The sequence below is a fragment of the Eumetopias jubatus genome, unplaced genomic scaffold (assembly GCF_037043125.1).
Source record: "Eumetopias jubatus isolate StellerSeaLion01/CBP00866 unplaced genomic scaffold, mEumJub1_p1.0 scaffold_5, whole genome shotgun sequence".
NCBI classification, from domain to species: Eukaryota; Metazoa; Chordata; class Mammalia; order Carnivora; family Otariidae; genus Eumetopias; species Eumetopias jubatus.
In genome coordinates, this window is record NW_028274811.1 from 112,894,399 (window position 1) to 112,918,091 (window position 23,693).

The 23,693-nt window shown below is 41.4% G+C and overlaps 1 protein-coding gene across 4 annotated transcripts in view; it reads left to right on the top strand.

The window, feature by feature from the left end:
* Nucleotides 1–6,489, top strand: part of CSNK1A1 (casein kinase 1 alpha 1) — a 47,718-nt gene extending 41,229 nt beyond the window's left edge. For 3 of the 4 annotated variants that reach the window (XM_028106515.2, XM_028106512.2, XM_028106516.2), the window contains one exon: nucleotides 3,979–6,489. In XM_028106515.2, the coding sequence (XP_027962316.1) occupies nucleotides 3,979–3,986 (8 nt within the window). In that variant the 3' untranslated portion in view covers nucleotides 3,987–6,489. Of the gene's footprint in view, nucleotides 1–1,649; nucleotides 3,956–3,978 lie in introns of those variants that run through there. The other variant, XM_028106514.2, reaches the window with a different exon arrangement.
* Nucleotides 6,490–23,693: the final 17,204 nt, after the last annotated feature.

The window sequence follows — 23,693 nt, forward strand, 5'->3', positions numbered from 1 at the left end:
ATATAAAGCCCACTATGATCTGTACTAATTTGCAGTGCTCGTGTGCCACGAGATTATAATTACTGTTTTTATGCATATTAAAGAGAAAAATAAAAGATTCACATCTGAGGCACTTTCAGATTCATTTCACTTCCTTTTCAGCTATATGTGATTATCAGGAAAGTACCTTTCAAGACATTTAAGAAGGAAGTACTAAAGGAAAAGGAAATATTTTTAGGACTTCAGAATCCAGTTAAGATCACCATTTCTTTAGTTGAGGTCAGAGATGGGGAGGATTTCATAAGGTAGTGAAGCCAAAGTTGGATCCTCACATTTCTTTTCTCATCATCTTACCCATCTGTTCACTACTCCAGCCATTGATACAAAGCATAATTTTATCATAATATATGTGGATGTCAAATTGTTGACAAAAGATAGAAATATTTTGCCATCACATTCTCCTACCATGTCCATGGTCCTCCTTGAATTACCTTCCAGTATTTACTGGGATTCACCTACCATTTATGTCTAGCTTAACTTTTTCTGACTTCACCAATTGCTGCTAGGAAGGTGGCTGGTCACTCAGCAACGTAACCCAAATCACAGGGGAAGACCTTGAAATATCTGGAGACTGATCTTCTGTGAATATACTCAATCTAAAGAAGTGCCAGGGAGCTGCATCTGCTTGCTGAAATTTTTGTCAGCTTTTTTCACGGTGGACAGTACAACTGGAGAGAAAAGAGCTCAGTGCCCCAACAGGAAGTGAAGAGGAGTGTGCAAGAATTGATTTGTGGTGATCTGAAGCCCACATCTCCAAGGCTTGCTGGACCTATGAAAAACTTCAACTTGTCAGATTGGATGGATACCACAACAGTCAGAAGACCTAGAAGAGTACAGTGTTGTTGTGACTCAGTGATGTATAATGCAGACCATCTACCAGTTGGGGAAGGAATCAGTTGTAACAGGTATTTTAAAGTTCAACAACCTCAGAATTCTGTAATAGGGAAGACAAAAGAAATCAGATCATTAGTCTGGTTTTCTTAAATGCAGTTTAGCGGTAATATGTATCTTGTATACTTGTTGTCATTTATTTGTAGTGATAAAAATAAAATCTATTTTCTTTCTTTCCCAACTTTTAATACATTTTTAGTTTAGTTAGGAAAGGTTATTGTAGTTGTTTTTCTTTAACTTTTAATAAAGTGCCAGTCTGATTCAGAATCGTCCAAGCTTGATTCTGATTTTTGTGTAACCAAAAAACCCACACAGGCATGTTGTGGAAAAGTTTGCCTGATAAATGACATTGCATGAAGATGGATCTTGTCTTCACATTGCTTTTAAAAAGTCAATTTTCTACTGTGAAAGGATCCAAAAATTTCAAAAGCCCATCACAAACTTCTAAGCCATACTATTATATAAATAGCTCCTTGAACTAGTTTGTGGTTCTATTTAAAAAAAAAAAAAAATCAGGGACATCTGAAGTGAATTCACAAATAAGAGCCAATATATAATCTTCAGATTTTGGAGTAAGAGGGTAGACTCTCATTAGTTAAATATAAACATTTTTTTTTTCTTTTGCAGATTTGAAAAGAAATTTAAATGTAGCTATTAACTCAGTGGTCCCAGTGATCATCCAGCTCTGTTTTAACTTTGTTTTTTCCTCTTTTTTTTAGGAACAAAGGGATCCATTCCTTATTTTAACTGTTGTTGCAGTGAAGATGGGTTTTGGGACTTTTAAAAGCCAGAAGCCAGGAGAGACCACCTAAACTACAAGATAAAAACCAAGGACTCATGCACACTGGGAAAAAGAATACTTAGCTCTTGAAGATTGAATGTTGAATACCTGCTGAATGCTCCCATTGAGATTTTTCTTAATCTTCAGTAACATCTTAGGACAATTCACTGGAGAAACATTGATCCCTGGGTGGAGTATCCTACCATTGGCCGATCTGAAGAGTCAAATCTGGATTTGACTGCTCTATTCTACCAGGAATATTTTTAGGCTAGCCTTTATCTGATCCCTAAGCAATTGTAATCATTAATTGACCCAGGAATTTCTAAAATGTCAGATTAAAAGATGAACAGATAAAACTTAATCTAGATACAGTTTTTATCCCTATTAAAGACAGAAGAGTTTCTAATATTTTGACTGACAATACAACTTAAGCTTTCTTTTTAGTTAGTGACAGTGGTTTCCATTTTAAAGCTGTTTGGATATTCAGCGTAGTAATTAAATGGCTCAATATAATGTAATTGCATAGCAAGCTATGATAAATCATTTTAGTAGTTGGGTAAACATTTTTCTTTATCATATTTAAGAATAATTGTGGGACTTCAAATACTCATCAGGGTAAGGGCCATTTCTGTTCAGCTAATTCATAGTTTTAATCTGCTTTATAATCTGTATTTTAACACTGAAATTAGGTTACAGAATATGGTCTTACTTTAAAACTTAATTCAGGTTTGGTTTGACAGCCTTTTCTTATGCTTACCTTGGTATTTCTGTTCAGTAATACACACCAAATAGATAATACTTCTTGTGGCGAAGCACATTTTTAGAAAGTTTCGTTGCTTTTCATTTTTGGCATTTGCTTTATGAATTTAGTACTTGGACAGGCAACAAAAGTCTATTTTGTACCAACTCCGTTAGTCAAGGTGGAGAAAGAAAAGTGTACGACACTTAATTGTTTGTCCTTAGGTCTTTAGCCCAATATGTTTTTAAGTGGATGAAGATGACTTTCTGCCCTCAGATGGAAAAACTCCTAGTTAACGAGTGAGACAGTATTAACCAAGAAATGACATATCAATGTGTGGTATTATCCTGGAAAAGGGCGACATACATGCATACAAAGCACATTATAGGAGCATATTATTTATCCCACAAAGCCCATTGGAGATGATCCAACAAATGTTTGAGAAGTACAAAAGGAGAAGTTTATGATTAACAAAAACATGGTTTCAATGCTAAAGAAGTGAGAGATCAGAGTGAGCTAGAAAGAGCAATAATGAGGCAGCTGTAAGAGTTTGCAAGGGGATGCACCAAGGGGCACAGACACCTCAAAGGATGGCTGTTGGTGAGAGGTGGTGGTACTGATGGGATTTTCATGTTGAGAAGTAGGCATATTTCCTTTCTGCCTTTAGCCATAGATAAAGCTTTTAGGTAATAGAGATCAGCATTTCCTTTAGTGGTCTTTAGCCACAGATGAGACATGCAGCTATTATTACCTGAAGCTGTTTTCTATTCAGACCTGCCTGGATGTGGAAGTCTTAAGAGTCTAATTGTGTGGGAGGAGGGTAGTATTTATAGGGTGGGAAGGCTTAAGAAATAAATAAAGCCAAAAAAAAAAAAAAAGGCCTCGCTTGTTTATATTTTCAAATTTGGGGCAAAACCTCACCTTTTTAATGTAATTGATGGAAGTAAAGAATTTTGAAAGACATGGTTTCTGTATAAAAATCATACTTACAAGTTTGTGTTCTATGGAATAATTCAGTTATGTGTGGAGTACATTTATTATTAAAGCTTATTGTTCCTTATTTGTATCAGAAAGAAATAATGTGCAGAAAGGTTCCTGGACAGTATGATTAAAACATACATACTTTCTAGTTTTTAAGGCAAAGCAATCTATTTTTCATTCATTTGATAAATACTTGAACACATAACATGCTCTAGGTATTAGAGATATGGAAGTAAACAAAACAGGCTCATTGGAATCACCAGTAATCTCCAGCTTGAGAATTGTATGCTGACTGGGAGTACTGATTGACTGTATACCACTCCTACCTAAAGGCATTCAGAACAGAAAAGGGTGTTTTCTTGTTTTAAAAAATTGACCTAGTCATTTTCAAATAGATGAAAATAACACGAGTCACCGTTCTAAAGTAATTATTAGTTGCACCCAATTTCCCAATTTTGGGTGTAGTTTTTTTTTTTTTTAAATACATTTTTTAACTTGGGATTTTAACATTCTTTTTTCTGTTTTGATTTTTTTTTTTTTTAAACAGGTTTCTAAGCATGAATCGAGGAACAGAAGAAGCAGAGCAGATGATCGGAGCAGCATTTGTTTCTCCCCAAATCTAGGAATTTTAGTTCATATGTACACTAGCCAGTGGTTGTGAACAACCATTTACTTGGTGTAAAGAACTTAATTTCAGTATAAACTGGCTCTGGGCAGCATTGGTGATGCCGTGTCCCGAGTTGTAGCCGCTGTAATTGTGAATATTAACTGAGATAGTGAAACATGGTGTCCAGTTTTCTATTGCATTTTTTCAAGTGGAAAAGTTAACTAAATGGTTGACACACAAATTGGTGGAGAAATTGTGCATATGCCAATTTTTTTGTTAAAATCTTTTGAACTATACTGCTTTGAGATCTCATTTCAGAAGAACGGCATGAACAGTCTTCAGCCACAGTTGTGATGGTTGTAAATGCTCACAATTGTGCATTCTTAGGGTTTATCCATCCCTGGGGTTTGCAAGTTGTTCACTTAAAACATTCTTAAAATGGTTGGCTTCTTGTTTGCAAGCCAGCTGATATGGTAGCAACCAAAGATTCCAGTGTTTGAGCATACGAAAGACTCTGCCTGCTTACCTGTACTAGAAATAACAGCATCTAAAGTGAAGACTTAAGAAAAACTTAGTGACTACTAGATTATCCTTAGGACTCTGCATTAACTCTATAATGTTCTTGGTATTAAAAAAACATATTTGTCACAGAAATTTAGTTAACATCTTACAACTGAACATGTATGTATGTTGCTTAGATAAATGTAATCACTGTAAACATCTATATGATCTGGGATTTTGTTTTTATTTTGAAATGGGAGCTTTTTTGTTTACAAGTTCATTAAAAACTAAAAACTGTTTCTGTAAGGAAATGAGATTTTTTTTAACAACAAAAATGCCTTGCTGACTCACTATGAAATCAAAATCTCCCCAATTTTTTAATAGACTACTTCAAGCCATTTGTTACATACTATTCCTTTGCAAATCATTTTAGATTTAGCGTTAAAACTTCCTCAGATTTTTTAATTTAATTTTTGTGTGTGTGGTCTGAAGGGGAAAGGCATTCTTTAATTTTTCCTTTTTTAGTGACTTGCAGGCACAGTCCCTAGTGCTGCAGCTGCCAGGGCTTGGTGGTGTAACTCCTGCAGCCTCAGACTACACAGCTGGACTGAGTTTGATTAAGAATGAAAGCGTTAAAGGGTTTAACTACCATTTTGTAGTTTTTCTTTAAATTCCTTGTTAATTGGAGTTGAGCAGGTTGATTCTTAACCTTGGAGAGCATCCCACCAGGTGAGGTTCATGTGATTGCTGACCCTCCCTAAGCCCCTGTTCTTTTCCCTCAGTTATCTGCGCTTCCTCTCAATCTTAAATGCACTCTTTTCTTGCCTCTCTCTGACCCAAGAGAAAGAAAAGCTTACTGACAGTAATTCTTTAGTGTAATTTATTCATTTATAGCATGTCAGGATAAATTAAAAGAACCTTTGTCTGAAAATGCTGCCAGAAGCCTGTTGTGTAAATGTAGGTATTTTGTAAAAATAACCTTGAAACTGTACATTGACACATGTTTGGTCAGATTGTGTCAGGTTTAAGTTTTATTTTTTTCTTTTTTAAAACTACTTTAGCAATAATTAATCCCTGATTACCACATTCTGCTATTAAAGGATCTGTTAGCACCATCACACTGCAGAAATCTTAATGAGTGCGAACTTTTGGGGTAGGCAGCTTATTTGTTTCTTTTCTATCCACCCATGTCAGTTAAGGTATTTGTTTCTTGACTAATAATAAACCCTTTGATACTTTTAGCCAGAAATCAGTCTCATAAAGCTATTTTTGAGTATAGTTTGTGTAAAATAAAAATGTTTAGCTTTGGTAATAACTTTTCCAAGCTGAACTCCCTCTAGCAAGATATTTTTCAGTGCTTTTATTTACTATGCACTTAGACTATGCACTTTTTCTGAAATATTTTTGTAACACTTAACTTTTTTGTATTTTTGCCATTTGAAAAGGTTGTGGTGTAGTTGGTCTGTAATTAAGTTGCAGATTTAAAACTGCTGTTAGCTTTGTAAATCAAAAAATAGCTGTTTTTGTCCTGGTATATCTTCATTCCATCTGCAGCTGGAGCTGGAATCCCATTGATCTTCTAGCTACCATTCATTTTCTTCACAGTTCACAAAAGAAGAATGTGAAATTCAGTGAATGCTGTTACTAATCCTGTCGGGAGATGAATCTCATTTCACCAAAATTAAATTATGTTTTTCCACTAAAATGATGATACAAGTTGAAGACACATCACTCTGAAATTGGAAGACCTCACCACTTAAGGCTCTGCAGTGGCTTACCCAGCTGAACTCTAGGTTACTACTCTACTTTGTTCACCCATTGGGGGGTGCAGTTTTTTTTTAAATGTTGGGAGATGGCCATTCTAACTACTGTTGAATGTCTCTGTTTTGGGAAGGTATAACAAGAAAATAAAAAATATATATGAAGGGAGAGACTGGTTATCTCCTCCCATATGGTTGTGCTCATGCTCCTATGGCCTACAAATGACGTTTTGGAGGTTGTGTTTACTATTATTTTCATCAACAAATAGCAAGAGATTTTCCTATTTCTACTAGTCCTTGCAACACTATTAAAATGTTTCAAGCAGAGAATACTGTAATGATTATAAACTTAATTACATTGTAATAAAAATACCAAGCAACATTTTAGAACCCAAGGCAATAAGCTAGTGTTTCCTAACATTTGCTGAAATACAGAGAATGGGTTCTTCTAGCTTAAGTAGAATGAACCGTGGGACTTCTAGGAAGGGTGCACTAGACTCCCAGCTCCTGAAAACTCAGTCTGATAGAGACTCTTCCTGAGCAAACGAATATGTAGCAGTATTTTAGGTTTTCTGTTTTTAAATGGATAACCATTTGATCAAAATGTGAGTAGGTCTGTATGAGGTGTAGCAAAGTGTCAACAATTTATCTCAGATATGCTGTCCCCCTTTAAAGTGAAACCGTGAGACTATACCTTGACAGAGTTGTTTTGTGTATTTTTTGAAATGGCCGAAGATGGCAATGAATGAAGAGTAAGTTGATCTAATCAGGCTGTGCATTACCAAACAGCACATTGTTGAAGTGAAATGACTTGTTTTCTCAAGTGACTTGTTAGACCAGTTTTGAGGACATAGGCAAAAGTAAAAATGTTGAGCAATAGGAGAGCTATTAAACTGAGCCGACCGAGGCCTGTTTCAAGTTGTGGTCAAACGGCATTGTGTCTTGCTGAGGCTTTGGATCTACAGTGCCTAGAACTTCACAATGAGAAGGAAAAGCAAGCTGGGGAGACCTGGGAATTCACACTTCATTCAGTTGTTGGGTCTCTGGTCTTTTTCAGCCTGGCAGGGTGAACTAGTTCATTCTACCTTTTGCCTTTACCAAACCAGATCACTTGAAGAGGTTTTGTTTTGTTTTGTTTTTAAGATTTTATGTATTTGAGAGAGAGAGGAAGCACAAGGAGGGGGAGAGCTACAGGCAGAGGGGGAAGCAGGCTCCCCGCCAAGGAGGGAGCCCAGGACCGTGACCTGAGCCGAAGGCAGACACTTAACCAAACCACCACTGAGCCACCCAGGTGTCCCTGGAAGAGGTTTTTTGAGGAACTGCTACTACTGGCACAGTGTACACCTATCTGGATCAAAAATTATGAAGACATGTTTGTAATGGTGATGGTTCTAAGCACTGGGAGTGGTTCATTGATGTCAGTACCACCCAAAACCTGAGCCAGAGCACCTCTTTAAATGACTTCTGAATGGGAAGAAGTGTAAGGTGGAGCTGGATGAAGTGTTAAGTGACCAGTAAGTTAGATCATGTCCTTCATAGTGAGGAGGCCAACTAGGGTATGTATGAGTTGTTAAAAGTGTAGATAAATGTGGGAGTAGATGTGCAGATCATTGGGGAGCAGCAAATGAAAAATCTGAAATACAGAACTAAGTACAGAAGGTAGAGAACTGCTGCAGGACCATAAAGGAGTGGATACAAGTCAAGTGCTCTTTGGAAGGATCAGAGAGTACTCTGAGGAACAAAGGGAGGTTGGCAACACATTGAAGCTGTAGGGAGACCAGGGCCATTCCATGAAAGCAAAAGGGTGTGGAAAACCTGTGAATGGGGAACTTAACTTACTCAGAGAGTCCAGGTAAAAAGACTTTTACAATTCATTTTAATATAGACAAAAATGGGAGGATTAGATTATCCATTGGTAGTGAAAAAAGGGTAGTGTGGAGTCTGCAGATTATGCCCTATACTGTCAAAATCATGAAAAATCCTGAAGCATCTTATTTACCAAAAGAGACATTTCAGAGGAATTTATGTTTCAGGTCCAATTCTCAGCTCTCCCAATATAGTGTCTTATTTGGAAGAACTGGGGAGAGATTCCATATTAGGATAAAACTTAGCAGCTGTATGAAACTACAGAGTACTGATGCCCCAAAGCCACTTTTGCCTATAGCAAAATTTAGGTGTGTTCATATACATTTCTTTGATGTCATTAAAGATTTATTTTAGACTGGGAGAGAGTCTTAAGCAGACTGAGCACAGAGCCTGATGGTAGTAGGCTCAATCCATGACCCTGAGATCAGGATCTGAGCTGAAACCAAGAGTCAGATGTTTACCCACTGTGCCACTAAAGGTATTAATACAGGGGCACCTGGCTGGCTCGGTAGAGCATGTGACTCTTGATCTACAGACTGTGAGTTTAAGCCCCATGTTGTGCGTAAAGCTTTAAGAAAGTTAATATAGGTTTTTAGCTTTATTCTTGAGGTTTTTTTTTTTTTTTTTTAATTTATTTGACACACAGCGAGAGAGGGAACACAAGCAGGGGGAGTGGGGGAGGGAGAAGGAAGCTTCCTGGTGAGCAGGGAGCCCAGTGCAGGGCTCCATCCCAGGACCCTGAGATCATGACCTGAGCCAAAGGCAGACGCTTAACGACCGAGCCACCCAGGCGCCTCTGTTCTTGAGTTAAGAAAATTTTTTTCCTGTTCATTGATAAAACCATGATTCCGCACAGTTATCCACTAAATATCATGGTTCAAATATTAACAAGGCCAGAGCTAGGTCATCTCAGTAAACTGAATCAATACCTGGGTTTTATGTAGGCCTTTAGTCTACATGGTGCTTCTTAACCTTTTATTTTTATTACTTTTGTATCATTTAAGGGGCACCTGGCTGGCTTGGTCTGTAGAGCATGCCACTCTGGATCTCAGTTGTGTGAGTTCAAGCCCCACGTTGGGCATAGGGTTTACTTAAATTATAAGAATAGTACAGAGAGGGACGCCTGGGTGGCTCAGTCGGAAAAAAAAGATACCCCATTGTGCTCAACATTGTTTACATTGTGCCCCTTAATTGTTCATGCATCTTCTCTTTAAACCTGCACTTTTAACATTTTTTATGTATTTATTGTAGAAAGAGCCGGGGGGGAGGGGCGCGATGCAGAGAATCCTAAGCGAGCTCGGTGCCCAGTGCAGAGCCCAATGTGGGGCTCCATTTCATAACCCTGAGATCACGACCTGACCCGAAATAAGAGATGCTTAACTGGGCCACCCAGGCACCCCTGTACCTAAATATTTTAATGTAGATTTTTTTTTTTTAAGAACAGACATGCTCCTGGGCGCCTGGGTGGCTCAGTTGGTTAAGCGACTGCCTTCGGCTCAGGTCATGAACCTGGAGTCCCAGGATCGAGTCTCACATCGGGCTCCCTGCTCAGCAGGGAGTCTGCTTTTCTCTCTGACCCTCTTCCCTCTCGTGCTTTCTATCTCTCATTCTCGCTCTCTCTCTTAAATAAATAAATAAAATCTTTAAAAAAAAAATAGACATGCTCCTACTAACCATGGTACAATCATCAAAATCAGAACATTTTAAGATTGACCCAATGTTCTAGTCCAGTCTGTTTCATCACTTATCCCAAGTGTCTTTCATAACACTTCTTCAAATTGTCCAGGATCGAACACAGGGGCCATTTATTGTACTTAGTTTTGTCTGTGTAGTGTTTTTTAATTTGGAACAGTTCCTCACCCTTCTGTCTTTCATGACTTTTCATATTTTGTGTGTGTGTGTGTGTTTTGTTTTCCAGCTGTGTTCACTGAGGGCCTGGAACCCGTGCTACTACAGTATCAGTGAGCACACTTGAGCACCCAGATCTTGATTTCTCAATGCTGAAAGGAGCCATGGCTCCTTGGAGAAATGTCCAGCTTTAGGGCTGGGGTAGAGAAAATAAGATGAACCTGGAACATTCTGATTTGCCAGGAAGAAAGGAAATCTCAAAAAATGATGCGTGCCTGTCAGAACACTGGAGCCACTCAAAAGATTCTTATTGGTCAACTGTGTATCAAGTCGATTATGAAAGTATTGATTACAACTACATTCATATAAAAATGGGGAGCAGGGAAAGCTTTTAAAAGAATATCAACTAAGAAAAGTAATGCATTTGAAAAATTTTACTAAAGGGAGAAAGTGCAAGTTTGATGAGCAGGAATATTTACATTGTCCTAAAAGTATTAACTTGCCATGTAATAATATGCATTACTTGCCAGGGGACATTCTAAAAAATCCCCAACCTGGACACTTAGTTGGAAAGGTGGTGTGATCATCCCCATTTTAAAGATTGAAATACTAAGTTTCTGTTTTTTTTTTTAAGATTTTATTTATTTGAGAGAGAATGAGAGCACGAGAGGGAAGAGGGTCAGAGGGAGAAGCAGACTCCCTGCTGAGCAGGGAGCCCGATGTGGGACTCCATCCCAGGACTCCAGGATCATGACCTGAGCCGAAGGCAGTTGCTTAACTGATTGAGCCACCCAGTCGCCCAATACTAAGTTTCATAGAATGTCTTGTAAAATTAAGGATTTTGAATCCATAAAGAACTTTACAGCTGTCAAAATTCTGTACATCATCTGACTTCATCTTTTTAACAATCATGAAACAATTACTGTCTTTCCCGTTAGAAAAGAATTGAGAAGGGATGCCTGGGTGGCTCAATCAGTTAAGCATCTGCCTCGGCTCAGGTCATGATCCCAGGATACTGGGATCAAGTCCCACATTGGGCTCCTTGCTCAACGGGGAGCCTGCTTCTCCCTCAGCCTTCTGCTACCCCTGCTTGTGTCCTCTCTCTGACAAATAAATAAAATCTTAATTGAGAAAAGGATTACTCAAGGTGTGGCATCTGTTAAGTTTTACAGAGCCAGGCCTGAAACCTGATTTCCTTTAGTTTTTATACGGTTAGACCTGGTGTCCTTCCCTTTTTAAATTTTATCACCATTTGAAAACCAGAGGTTGCTAATATTAACCATCATTTATTGAATGCTATATGCCAGGCACCTTTCCAAGTGTGTTACGTCTATTAATTTGCCTAATTGTCCTAGCTTCCCAATGAGGTAAGTCCTATCTCCGTTTTACTTTTGTGGATCCTGAAGCACAGGGCTGCAAGGGGTACTTCCGTTCTCTTGAATTCTCAACTAAGAACTTAACTTCCCCCTTTAAAATAATTGATGTCTCTATCTTTATCACATAGGATGGCAGCCTAGGAGTTAAAAAAGTCCAAAACAATGTCATAAAGGTTTTAAGTCCTCTCTCAACTTGGGGTGTTAGTAGAGTTTGCATTTAGGACTAAATACTAGATCTTGTTTTCTTCAGTGTCTTGGAAATCAGTTGATGGAAGTGAAGCCCAAAAAGATGTACAGATGTGCTGAAATTACCACAACCAAGACTAGAACTGAGGTCAAAAAGATTGTATTTTTTTCCTCTAGTGGCACTTGCCATTAAGCCAGAGAAGTTCTTTTATATATTGCGTTTATCAACCAGCTTTTACCTACTATTTATCACCAAGAACCTCATCTGCATGCTAATGATAACAGGAAGAAATTATCAGCCAGTTTTGCTCCTCACCAGTCTTACTAAAAATTGAACATTTTTTGGAAGTCATCTTAAAACAATTAAAATTCAAAATTTAGTATCAGTGTTGGATAGTGTAAGATAACCCTACCCATGTCTGGGCAAGAGTGGAATGCATTAATAAAATTGCATTCTGTTAGAGAAACTAATTTGGTCATTTTTCCTTGGGGTTGTGAATATTTCTCCTGTATATTTTTGGAGCATTTGCATGTAACCAGGTTTGTGTAGGTTATTCTAATATACTAGTACATTCACTGAAAAAAAGGGTCTTTTACCCCCAGTTCTGTAGTACTTTTATATCCTGATAATGACATTTATAGAGTATAATGTCTTAGGTAGAAAAAATGTAGCCCTTTCTCAACATTACCATATTAAGTGTGCAGTGTTACTGATCCAGAGAAGTAAATAGTTTGAATAACCATTGGAAACAATTTCTGTGGGATGTCAGGCAGCCATACATTGGTTCTCTGCCAATGGACAGTGGCACAAATCTTGGTGGTGATAAAGTGCTGCATTAGATATTTAGGATTGGAAGAAGGGGGGTGTATTTTTAGAAACTGCTCTCAACAGTTGCTAAGTAAATATTTTTTATTAATTGCAAAACTGGTTTGCACTGTGGTAACATGCAGCTCCATTAAGAGTGTAATGTTTTAGTCTAGGTTTAGAAGCACAGTAAAAAACTAATAAGTTAGCCTCTAGATGGTGTGTGCACGCACACCTGCGCTCATGTGCAAGTGTGAGTATAAAGACCTAAAAACATGAAAATATATTTTTTTAAGATTTTATTTATTTGACACAGGGAGAGAGCACAAGTAGGCAGAGCGGCAGGCAGAGGGAGAGGGAGAAGCAGGCTCTCCACTGAGCAGGGAGCCCGATGCGGGGCTTGATCCCAGGACCCTGGGATCGTGACCTGAGCCGAAGGCAGACGCTTAACAACTGAGCCACCAAGGCGCCCCAACATGAAAATATTCTTGACTGTTTTGACCAGCCTGCCTGCAAAATGGTGAAGAGAAGTGTGAATTGCTGCTGCTTTATCTTGAATTTTATGTAACAACCATGTATGGGTTTTTTTTAAGCCTGTGTACAAAAGTGCAAGTTGTGCACAAACAGTAATCAGGATTAATTTTACTCGCAAATAGATTAGCAGTTAAAGAGCATTTGCTGAGTCTCTTAAGTGCCGGGCACTGTGCTACTCCCTGGGAGACAGTTCATATGAGACTATGCAGTGTGGGATGTTACCAAAATGAGTGCAATACCAGTGAAGCAGATGGAAGTCAGAGGAGATAATCTGTGAATTGCATTTTGGAGGAGAATTTGTCAGGCGCAGGAGACTCCTCACTTTGAGACTAATCCTAGAGGAATGGTAGCAAAACATACCCACATGAATAATTTAATCTGGCTGGATACTCCTTTATCATAGAGCCGGCTGAGTGGTTCAGGTAGTGTGCATGCTAGAGGTTCACATCTCTTATAATGAGATTAACTGAGTAATATGTAAGCTGTACATAGGTTTTTTATAAAAAGTTGAAATAATTCAGATGTAAAGACAGTTTAACTGGAGTACAAGTCCTTGCATTGCAGTCAAGGAAGAAATCTGAGCACGGTAATGAGAGAAAATGACCTCATGTGGTAGGGGCAGAGGAGGATGACAAGGTGTGGGGAAATCCAAGCAGCGAGCATAAACTGAACTTTTTTTTTTTTCTTAAACTGAACTTTAAGGAAAGGTGGTGGGTGGTGCGGGGTGGGGGTGGAGAGAAGGTGGTTCTCTGAGCTGACAGCAGAGTATCCTGATCTCCTTGCACCAATCCCACGCCTGTCTACACTGTGATGCGCTTGGTGCTATCAGTTGCTTCAATAACTTTCTAAATTGGTGGTGATGGTTAGGAGTCCTTGGGTCCTGTTACATACTGAAGCAAATCTTTTGTTGGTTTTAAGACTGATAATCTGCCCCAGTGAGATAAATGTATTCAATGTCTTTTTAAGTGCCATTTGTCTATCTTCAATTTCTATCTTTACAGGAAAATATGCTATGTTTATAACTGAGCATCAGGAAGGACAGTACCATATATTAAGTGTATCGTCACCCAGGAGAGTATTAAGCCACATGCGGGATTTTGCTGCTTGCAAAATCTGGAGATACCCAATGCTCTGCTTTTTTGTCTCCAAATACTATATATGGAATGGTAACAGATGGATAAACTGAATAACAATACATGGAAAGTAAACAAGTTCATTGAAGCTTGAAGCTGTCATCTTCCTTTGGAATAATACCCTGTTCAATGTCACAGAGCTGATTAGCATCAGGTCTAGGAAAGAGTCCAGCTGGAACCCTTTTGCCACTAAACCGCTACTGCAGGCACACGCAGTGATTGTCCTAAGTATAGTTCCAGGGACCAATAGGAGTATGTGGGAACTTGATAGAAACACAAATTCTCATGCCCTGCTCCAGACCTACTGAATCGAACTCGGGTTGGAGCCCATCAATCTGTGCGTTAAGAAGACCCCTCAAGTGGTTCTCATGCTGACACAAGTTTGAGCAACACTGGCAAAGGAGAATGAGACCAAATGGGAAGCAGAGGGAACCTGGGGAAGTACCTGGGTGTAAGACCTATGATTTGTTTCAGTTTCCTCACCTATAAAAAGGAATAACCCCTAGATTGTCACCCTGCTGGTGGCTGTGAGTATGGAATGAAATCAGAAACACCATGTATGTAAAAAGATTTGCCCCAGACCAAGGGAAAGCTGAAGCATTCTCTTCATGGTTCACAAAAACTGATTGTGTGCGTCTCTTTCCAACTCCACATTTGGTGGCGTGTTGGTAACTAGAAATGAGCTGTGGTGGGAAATTGGAAAACCTTGCATCCCAGAACTTTTCCTGTTTATCTACAACAGGTTCCAGATTACAAAGCTCATCGAGTTTCTTTGTCCTAGTTTGTAACCCTCAGATTACTTCTTAAGTGATTGACATAAAATCCCTTTAATTTACAAACTTAAAAAATGTTAATTTAGGGGGAAACCTGAGTTACACATCTTAACAGGATTTCATTTTTTATCAAAACCCGTTATCCGTGAACCCCGTGAAGCCCCACATTTTGCATGACTTTAAGGCATAGGGTCAGAAGTACCCCAACCCAGAGATGTAGATTTGGAAGTTTTCACCATAGTGACCATAGCGATAGTTGAAATTCCAGGACTAGGTTTTTCCAGACCCCATTTTGATCTGCATGTGAAGAGTGTTGAACACAGAACCTGGTGGCATCCAAAGGTAAAGGATAATGAACTACGGAGGAAGAATAGGAGTCACAAAGAAGGGCATCCTGAAAGTCAGCAGTGCCATATGGAGAGGTCAAGAAGGAAGCTGCATGGTTTATTAGTCAAGAGACTTCATGGGGGCGCCTGGGTTGCTCAGTTGTTGAGCATCTGCCTTCGGCTCGGGTCATGATCCCAGGGTCCTTGGGATCAAGCCCTGCATCAGGCTCCCTGCTCGGCGGGAGGCCTGCTTCTCCCTCTCCCACAACCCCTGCTTGTGTTCCTTCTCTTGCTGTGTCTCTCTCTGTCAAATAAGTAAAATCTTTAAAAAAAAAAAAAGAGGCTTCATGCTAATTGCTGCAATGGCCAAACTTGAGAATAACGGGTTTGTGCAAGATGTATCTCTCACATTAAGGAGAAATACATCTCGGTCTTCAGGCTGATGCAGCAGGGAAAGATGCTGGAGATGCTTCAACAATGAACGGTCTCAGAGGGAGTGACATGTATCACTTTTTTTTTTTCATCAACCATTGGCCAGAACCAGTCAGGCCCACTCTATCTGCAAAGGAGGCTTAGAAATGGTGGGGGGCGGGGGGGGAGTGGCGGGGAAGATAGGTGTTTAGGTAGTTCTAATGTTCTTGGTCACAGATTGTTTGCAAGTACTGTTGTAGAGAAAGATGTGTCAGAAAAAAACGGCCCCTGGCTGTTTGTACCTTCAGGTATCCAGGCTAGATTTTCCAGGAAGGCAGAGCCGGGAGCCAGTAAACTCCCATGGCTCTCTGGCACAGATTCCTTGCCTCTCTTTCAGGGCTTGTCACAAAGGAAAACAAGCATGCAATCCCTGTTGCTAGGAAATCTATAAACACAGCAAGAAATAATCTGTCTGCTGAGGGTTTAGCGTTGCAACTCTCCCATAAATGACCAACAGTTGTTTGACCTTTGGGGGGGCTATATCTCTGGGTTGGCAGAGAAATAAGAGAGTGCATCTTCCCTGCTGGAAGAGAAGTTTCTTTTAGGGTAGAAGTCATGATTATTTTTTTCCTTTGTATTCAGAGAGTCTAGCATAAGAAGGTGACCAGGAAAACTGCTGTAGAATATTAATGCAGACCAAGATAGTATTAGCTTTCTCTTAGCAGTAGTATGCTGTTGATTCATTGGATTTGGGGTCAATTAATCCTGAATTATCTCTTTTTTAAGATCTGTTGCCAGGCCACATCTATCTTGAATCTATGCAAATAGTAACAATAAAAAATTTTTTTCTATATGCTGATTTTATATATTTTTTCTAAGTGAGCTCTATGCCCAACATGGGACTTGAACCCACAACCTTGAGATCAAGAGTCCCATGCTCCACCGACTGAGCCAGCCAGGTGCCCTGTCTACATGTTGATTTTAGATTCAAAGCTTTTAAATGGCTCTCCCATCAATCAGTACTACCCCAAAGGGATCAGCTAAAGCTCCCCAGTTTCAGCTTCTTGAAAATAGAATTGTAATTCTCGCCCTAACTGTAAAAGGGATTTTATCAATACTTGCTCCAGGGCGCGCGCGCGCATGTGTGTGTGTGTGTGTGTGTGTGTGTCTGTGGCATTGTGTTGAAACATGTTTTCAAAAGGTCAGTGTTGCAGGCCGACCTAAATCTGACAACTTTAATTCTTTTTCTTCCTCCAAATTGTGCTGATCCTTCAAGAAGACTCAAACTGAAGTACTTTCTTAGGCTTGCGTATTGCTTCAGAACCTGCCATCTCTTCTGCTTCCCCCAAATCCATGGAGGTTGACTTGAACACTTATTTGAATCTGGTTAATAGCTGGCTTTGGAGCCCACACTTGCGGTGGCTTGTTACTTCGGTTACATTGAGTGCCCTGTGATTAGCCACATACAATGTGTGATAAAGTCTCACCTCTGGTTGTTGTGCCACCAGCATTACAATGGCTAGCTAAGCATCATGACTCACCTTGTCCCTACATGAGTCTACTCTTTTGCTTCCCCAAACCTTCTCTTCCTCCTATAATTAATTCTCTCTTGAGGAATGGAAACTTTCAAGCTGAACACCTAAGAGCGATCCTTGAGTCTCTATCGAAGTCCAACACTTCACTGTCCTTACTGGTTCTGCCTTCATTGGGCCTTTATCATCTCTTATCTGAACCACATCAGTAGTCTCTGATCTAGTCTCCAATCCGTTCTCAACTTCCTTCTTCCTGAATGTGCCACGCCCCCTTCCCCCTCCTTTCAGGATTATGACCAGACTCCATGATCTGTCTCCTGCGTTCCCAGCCTATCCCAGCTAATCTCTTGACTTCCATCCTCCATGATCTGACTCCTGCGTTCCCAGCCTATCCCAGCTAATCTCTTGACTTCCATCCAGCCCCAATCTCCATCCCAACCCTCTGCCCTCCAGATACACTCTCAGTTCCCAGGACTCACTGTGTCATCATGTCTTCATATACTTCTCTGTGCTAGAAATGCTTTCCACTTTCTCCTCCAATCTGCCCACTACTTCAAATATTTCTAGAAAATTTGACCAATCCCACCAGAAGGGTTGACCACTCCCTCCCTCTGTGCCCTCACCGCAGCACTTTCCTGTGTTTGCAGTTGTATTTCTGCAATTACTCAGACATACATTCCTCCCTCACGAGACGGAGAGCTCCTCAAGAGCTGGGACTCTCTTTTCTGTCTGCAGTCTTCATGCTTGAGGAATGGCACGTGAGTAGTAGATGCTTAGTGACTAGTTCTTTCCTGATGGACTCATGGACAACACTAGCTCAGAGCTAAGATAAGACTGTCTTGGGGATAGGGGACGAGGGACTTTGAACCAGACAGAAACGCAGAAACCTATAGGACACAGGGTCTCAAAACTGGCATATGTTTCACCCAGAGATGTGTTTGTTACTCTCCGAGAGCAGAGTGGGGAGAAGAGGAGAAAACACGAGGTTTAAATATTAAAAAATAGCTAAGAGTCTAAACATGTTACTATACTTTTTTAATGAAGGAGAACATTCATGATCACAAAACTTTAGTGTAAGATTGTGCCTTTTAAGTGTACATTTAAAAATATGATCCAGGGCGCCTGGGTGGCTCAGTTGGTTAGGCGACTGTCTTTAGCTCAAGTCATGATCCTGGAGTCCCAGGATTGAGTCCCACATGGGGCTCCCTGCTCAGCGGGGAGTCTGCTTCTCCCTCTGACCCTCCCCCCTCTCATGTGCTCTCTCTCTCTCTCTCTCATTCTTTCTCTCAGATAAATAAATAAAATCTTTAAAAATAATAATAAAAATATCCAGGGGAGCCTGGATGGCTCAGTTGGTTAAATGTGTGACTCTCCGTATCAGCTCAGGTCATGGTCTCAGGGTCCTGAGACCGAGCCCTGCATCAGGCTCTGTGCTCAGCCGGGAGTCTTCTTGTCCCTCTGCTCCTCCACCCACCCTCTGTCTCTAAAATAAATAAAATTTAAAAATACATGATCCAGTATTACTTTGCAGGGGGAAACTGAGGACCAGAAAGGAGAGACCGGGGCGCCTGACTGGCTCAGTCAGTGGAGCGTGTGACTGTTGATCTCGGGGTCATGAATTCAAGCCCCCCCTTTTTTTCTATACCACAGTTCTTGTGCGAATTGGGTTTAGGTCAGAAAAGGGGGAGAGCAAATGGTTCTTCTCACTTCTCCCAAGTTAGGTAAGAGTTTCTTTTCTCTTCTCTTCTCTCCTCTCCTCTCCTCCCCTCCTCTCTTTGTAATCTCTACGTTCAACATGGGGCTTGAACTCAGAACCCTCCCCTCCCCTCCCCTCCCCTCCCCTCCCTTCCTCTCTTTGTAATCTCTACGCTCAACATGGGGCTTGAACTCAGAACCCTGAGATGAAGAGTCACATGCTCCACTGACTGAGGCAGCCAGGTGGCCCATACATAAGTTTCTTGAGAAAAGTGGAGTGTGGATGATCATCTTTTGTGTGTGTGTGTGTGTGGATGGTCATCTTGATCGCCACTGATGACTTTTGTCTTTATACTCTTTTGCTCACGTGTCTCCTAAAAGACATTTGAAAAGTGGTGTATCCCTTTGTATGCTTTTAAGCTGATATCATTTTTTAAGATTATAACCTTAAGTAGTTGCAGAGGATGTACTTGGAGGGTTTTTGCAAGGTGTTGCATATCGGCCCCTCTTTTTTGAGCTCCAGTAGAATGCAATTTTGAAATTTTTATCTTCAATTATATCCCAAAACGGTGTCAATAAAAGGCATCTACAATGTGGCCTCCTTTCGAGCACACTATGTTGGGCTGGGGCATTTGTTGAGGAACTGGAGCCACACCTTTCAGGGGTAGCCCTGCTCGCCACCATCCTTTGAAAAAAGTATATGGACAAATTCTGGTCAGAAATTTTATGTTATGCCTTTCTCTCCTTACAACTCCTATCTCCATCCCATTGTCACCACAGGATTTTATCATAGATGCTATTCATTTTCATGCCTTAGTGTCTTTTTTTTTTAATTTTTAAAAGATTTTATTTATTGGGACGCCTAGGTGGCTCAGTCATTAAGCGTCCACCTTCGGCTCAGGTCGTGATCCCAGGGTCCTGGGATCAAGCCCCTGCATCGGGCTCCCTGCTCCGCGGGAAGCCTGCTTCTCCCTCTCCCACTCCCCCTGCTTGTGTTCCTTCTCTCGCTGTGTCTCTCTCTGTCAAATAAATAAATAAAATCTTCAAAAAAATCTTAAAAAAAAAATCCTTAAAAAAATAAAATCTTTAAAAAAATTAAATCTTTAAAAAAAACTTTAAAAAAAAGATTATTTATTTATTTGACAGAGAGAGACACAGCGAGAGAGGGAACACAAGCAGGGGGAGTGGGAGAGGGAGAAGCAGACTTCCCGCGGAGCAGGGAGCCCGATGCAGGGGCTCGATCCCAGGACCCCCAGATCATGACCTGAGCCGAAGGCGGACAGTTAATGACTGAGCCACCCAGGCTCCCTGCCCTACTGCCTTTTAATGATTGCCATATTATACTTTTTTGAAATAAAAATATGCACTTAAATTCCAATGTTAATTTTTTTTAAGTAAGCTCTACGTCCAACATGGGGCTCGAACTCATGACCCTGAGATCCAGAACTGCATGCTCTACCGACTGAGCCAGCCAGGTACCCCTCCAATCTTAATTTTATTTTCTTGTGACTATAAACCTTAAAGTGTTAATTCTTCTGGCTAGAGATGCCATTGCAGTTATACCTAATTGATCAAAGCCACACAAATGCTTTACAAATATTGATAGCAATTTGAATATGGAGAGTTAAATTTTATTTAGATGGATTTTTTTAAATGCACATTCACATATACATTCATCAATGTTATTTATGCCTAGACAGAGATAGGAATCACCATCAGTACTACCCGTAGTACATTTTAATTCATGTATGAGCTTTGAAGCCTTGCTCACATAATCAGAGTTAGAAGGGGTTTGGTTATTCCAATGCCACTCAATTCTTTGAATTCTTTCCAAGATATATGTCAAAAATTACTTAGAGATCTTTTATAAAATACTCGTGAACAATTCCATTAGATCTTCCTTCAATGCTGTGCCATGGCAACCTCTTTTCTCTAAGGCTGTTTCCCTGAAGGAGCTTCCAGAACAAGGTAGAGCAGTTGACAATAGGCACACTGGCTGGAGGCCCCTGAGAGCAGAAGCTGCTTGGGCAGAGCTGCCCGCAGGCCTCACGGTCCTAAGCCTGCAAGAAGCCACCAACAGCCGTCTTCCAGCTCAGACCTACCCCTTTCCCTTCCAAGTCTGAATCTCTGGATCTGGTGCCTGAAACTCCCCAGAGCTGAAAACCAGGATTGTTTTCTGCCTCCCAGTCTAACAACTCCGCTCCCTGAGCTGACTATCTCCGCAGGACAAAGACTCACCCTGTGTAATTAGCCAGTCAATCCAGTGATCTAAAATGATGGTGCTGCTTTTAAAAACAGCATCAGCAGAGAGATGGCCTCTGCAAGCTGGCCTGCCACATTCACCTCCTGGGTTCAAAATGATGTGCTTTTTAAAAGGCACGTTTGCTGAAAGCTTTCAGTGTCAGCTTTTTGAACCGTTTACAATCAGCTCTTATACAATGTAGGCAACTAGCAGGCTCTACCCAATTCACTAAACCACTCTAGAAAATTGTGTGGCGCTGGCCCCAACTTGCCTCCGTTAGCATTTTAGTTCAGGGCATTCACTTTGCTTTTGTATCTGGGCCTACTTGGATTCCTGCCTCTTTCTGACCGCATTAATTGTCTCAGGTTTCACCAGAACCCTCTCCTTGTCTTGCTCCCATTTCTAATAAAGATGAAGTCACAACATCAGAGCTGTGTACATCTGTAACTTCTTGCATTATTAACCTTTGCTCTGAAATAGAAACAGAATCCTCTTTGCTCCTGGAAGGCAGCTTGATGCCTTGGAAATAGAGCACGGGAGCCGGTGGAGGCAGATGCCAAGGTGACTCGACTTCACTCCGTCACTGACAGTGAGCCAGCTTCGCTCTCTTCTCTACCAGTGACACTCTGTCCTGCCACCTACCCAGCTGGATGCAAATGTTTGCTCTTACTCTCCTACCCAGGATCACGGGAAATTCAAAAGCTTTGTTATGTTTAGATAGTGCTAAGCATACGGTTAGCTGTTGACAAATGTTAGCGGCCATTGTTAATATTCAAGAGGACGGACGATACTCCCCCAGAATCGGAGAATCTTTCTCATGAGGTCAGAGAACATGGTGGATCAGGTAGGGTTTGTTTTTTTTTTTTTGAAGATTTTATTTATTTATTTGACAGACAGTGAGAGCTAGAGAGCATGAGCACACACAGAGGGAGAGGGGAAGCAGGCTCCCCGCCGAGCAGGGAGCCCAATGCGGGGTGCGATCACCCTAGGATCATGACCTGAGCCAAGGCAGACACTTAACCGACTGAGCCACTCAGGCGCCCCTGGATCAGGTATATTTTGATGGAGGAAATCTCTAACTGGTAAGCAGACCTGGAAGTTTGAAGTGTTATCTCCTGAAGCCCATTGTCCCAGCGGGAAAAGCGAGGGCCACACTGCTGGGGCCTGGGCTGGCAGGGAAAGTGGGTGGACCCACCTAGCTGGTTTCCATAGGTCTTCTCAAGGCGAGTGGGGCGGTGCCCAGGCTGTGGGTGAGTCGTGGCAGCTGCATGCCTGGGCAGCAGTGAGCCCTACCTGCCTAGTGGAGGGAGCGCTGAGGCACCTGGGAGAGCCAGTCGTGCCCTGCAGTGGCTGCTGGGAAGAGCCTGCTCTCCCAGCCCTGACCCGGAAAATAGGAAGTGCTCCCCTCGGAGCAAGGGAAGGAGCATGTGCTAGACAACCAGGGCCCACTTTGGGGAGGAGGAGGAGGCCCAGGCCCTGCCCTCAGACAGCTGTGGTCCACCCAGAGCAGAGAGACCCGCATGGAGACCGGGGGTGGGGAGAAGCCCTGTGAGCGACCCAGGCCTCAGCACTGGAGTTTCACAAGATCTGGGTATGGTTTCCGGCCACCCTTACTAGCTGTGTGACTTGAGGCGAATCACTCAACTCGGCTCCAGAGGAGGGGATGATGCCTGCTCCACGGGGTTTTTATAAACATTCAATAATGTTTCATAAAACACAGGTCAATATAAAGGACTCTGCAAATGGCTAGCTGACAGACTGAGGGTATGCGAGGCAGAGCCCAATCAAGGGCCTGGGCTGGAAAGTGATGTCCTTCTGAGGTCTGAAGAGGCTGCGGAGTAGTCCCAAGGGCTGACTGCAGGCAGGAGAGGAGGTGCCTCGACTATGGGGTTCATGAAAACCAGACTATAGAGGTAAGCTTTTGCTCCTTAAGTCCGGGGAGCCTGTGGCTGTGTCTGAAGCAGGAGGGGTGACTTCAGGTCTCTGGAAGCAGAGCTACACTGTGTCTTCAAACATAAGGCTTGGTGGGGCTCGGTTGGTTAAAAAAAAACAAAACAAAAACACCAACAACAAAAACACAAAAACACAAAAACAAAAAATATAAGTAAGGCTTGTCATGTTTCCTTAGTGAGGTGACATGGGCAATGAAGACAAGGCAAAACGTCATCCCGCCTGGGACACACTTGCACTTCACCCTTGGGGAGTTAAGAAGCCACTGAGTGACCAAGGTTCAGCTCAGGGACCCCTGGCCTGAGCTTCTTGAGGCCCAGGCCCCTGTGTAGAGTCCAGGTGTGCAGAAATCGCTGGCTATTGTTGTAGAATGAAGGAAAAATCAGGAAGGGCACCTGGCTGGCTCAGTCGGTAGAGCGTGAGACTCTTGATCTCGGGGTTGTGAGTTTGAGCCTCACCTTGGGTGTAGAGATGACTTAAAAATAAAACCTTAGAGGTGTGTGGTTGGCTTAGTCCATTAAGCATCCAACTCTTGATCTCAGCTCAGGTCTTGATCTCAGGGTTGTGTGTTCAAGCCTTGCGTTGGGCTCCACGCTGGGCTTGGAGCCTACTTAAGAAAGAAAAAAATCTTAAAAAAAAATTAGGAGCCTCTGGCCCAGTCCCTTATTTTATAGGAGGGAGAACAGCCCAGAGTGGGAGCTTGATGTGTGTAAGTCA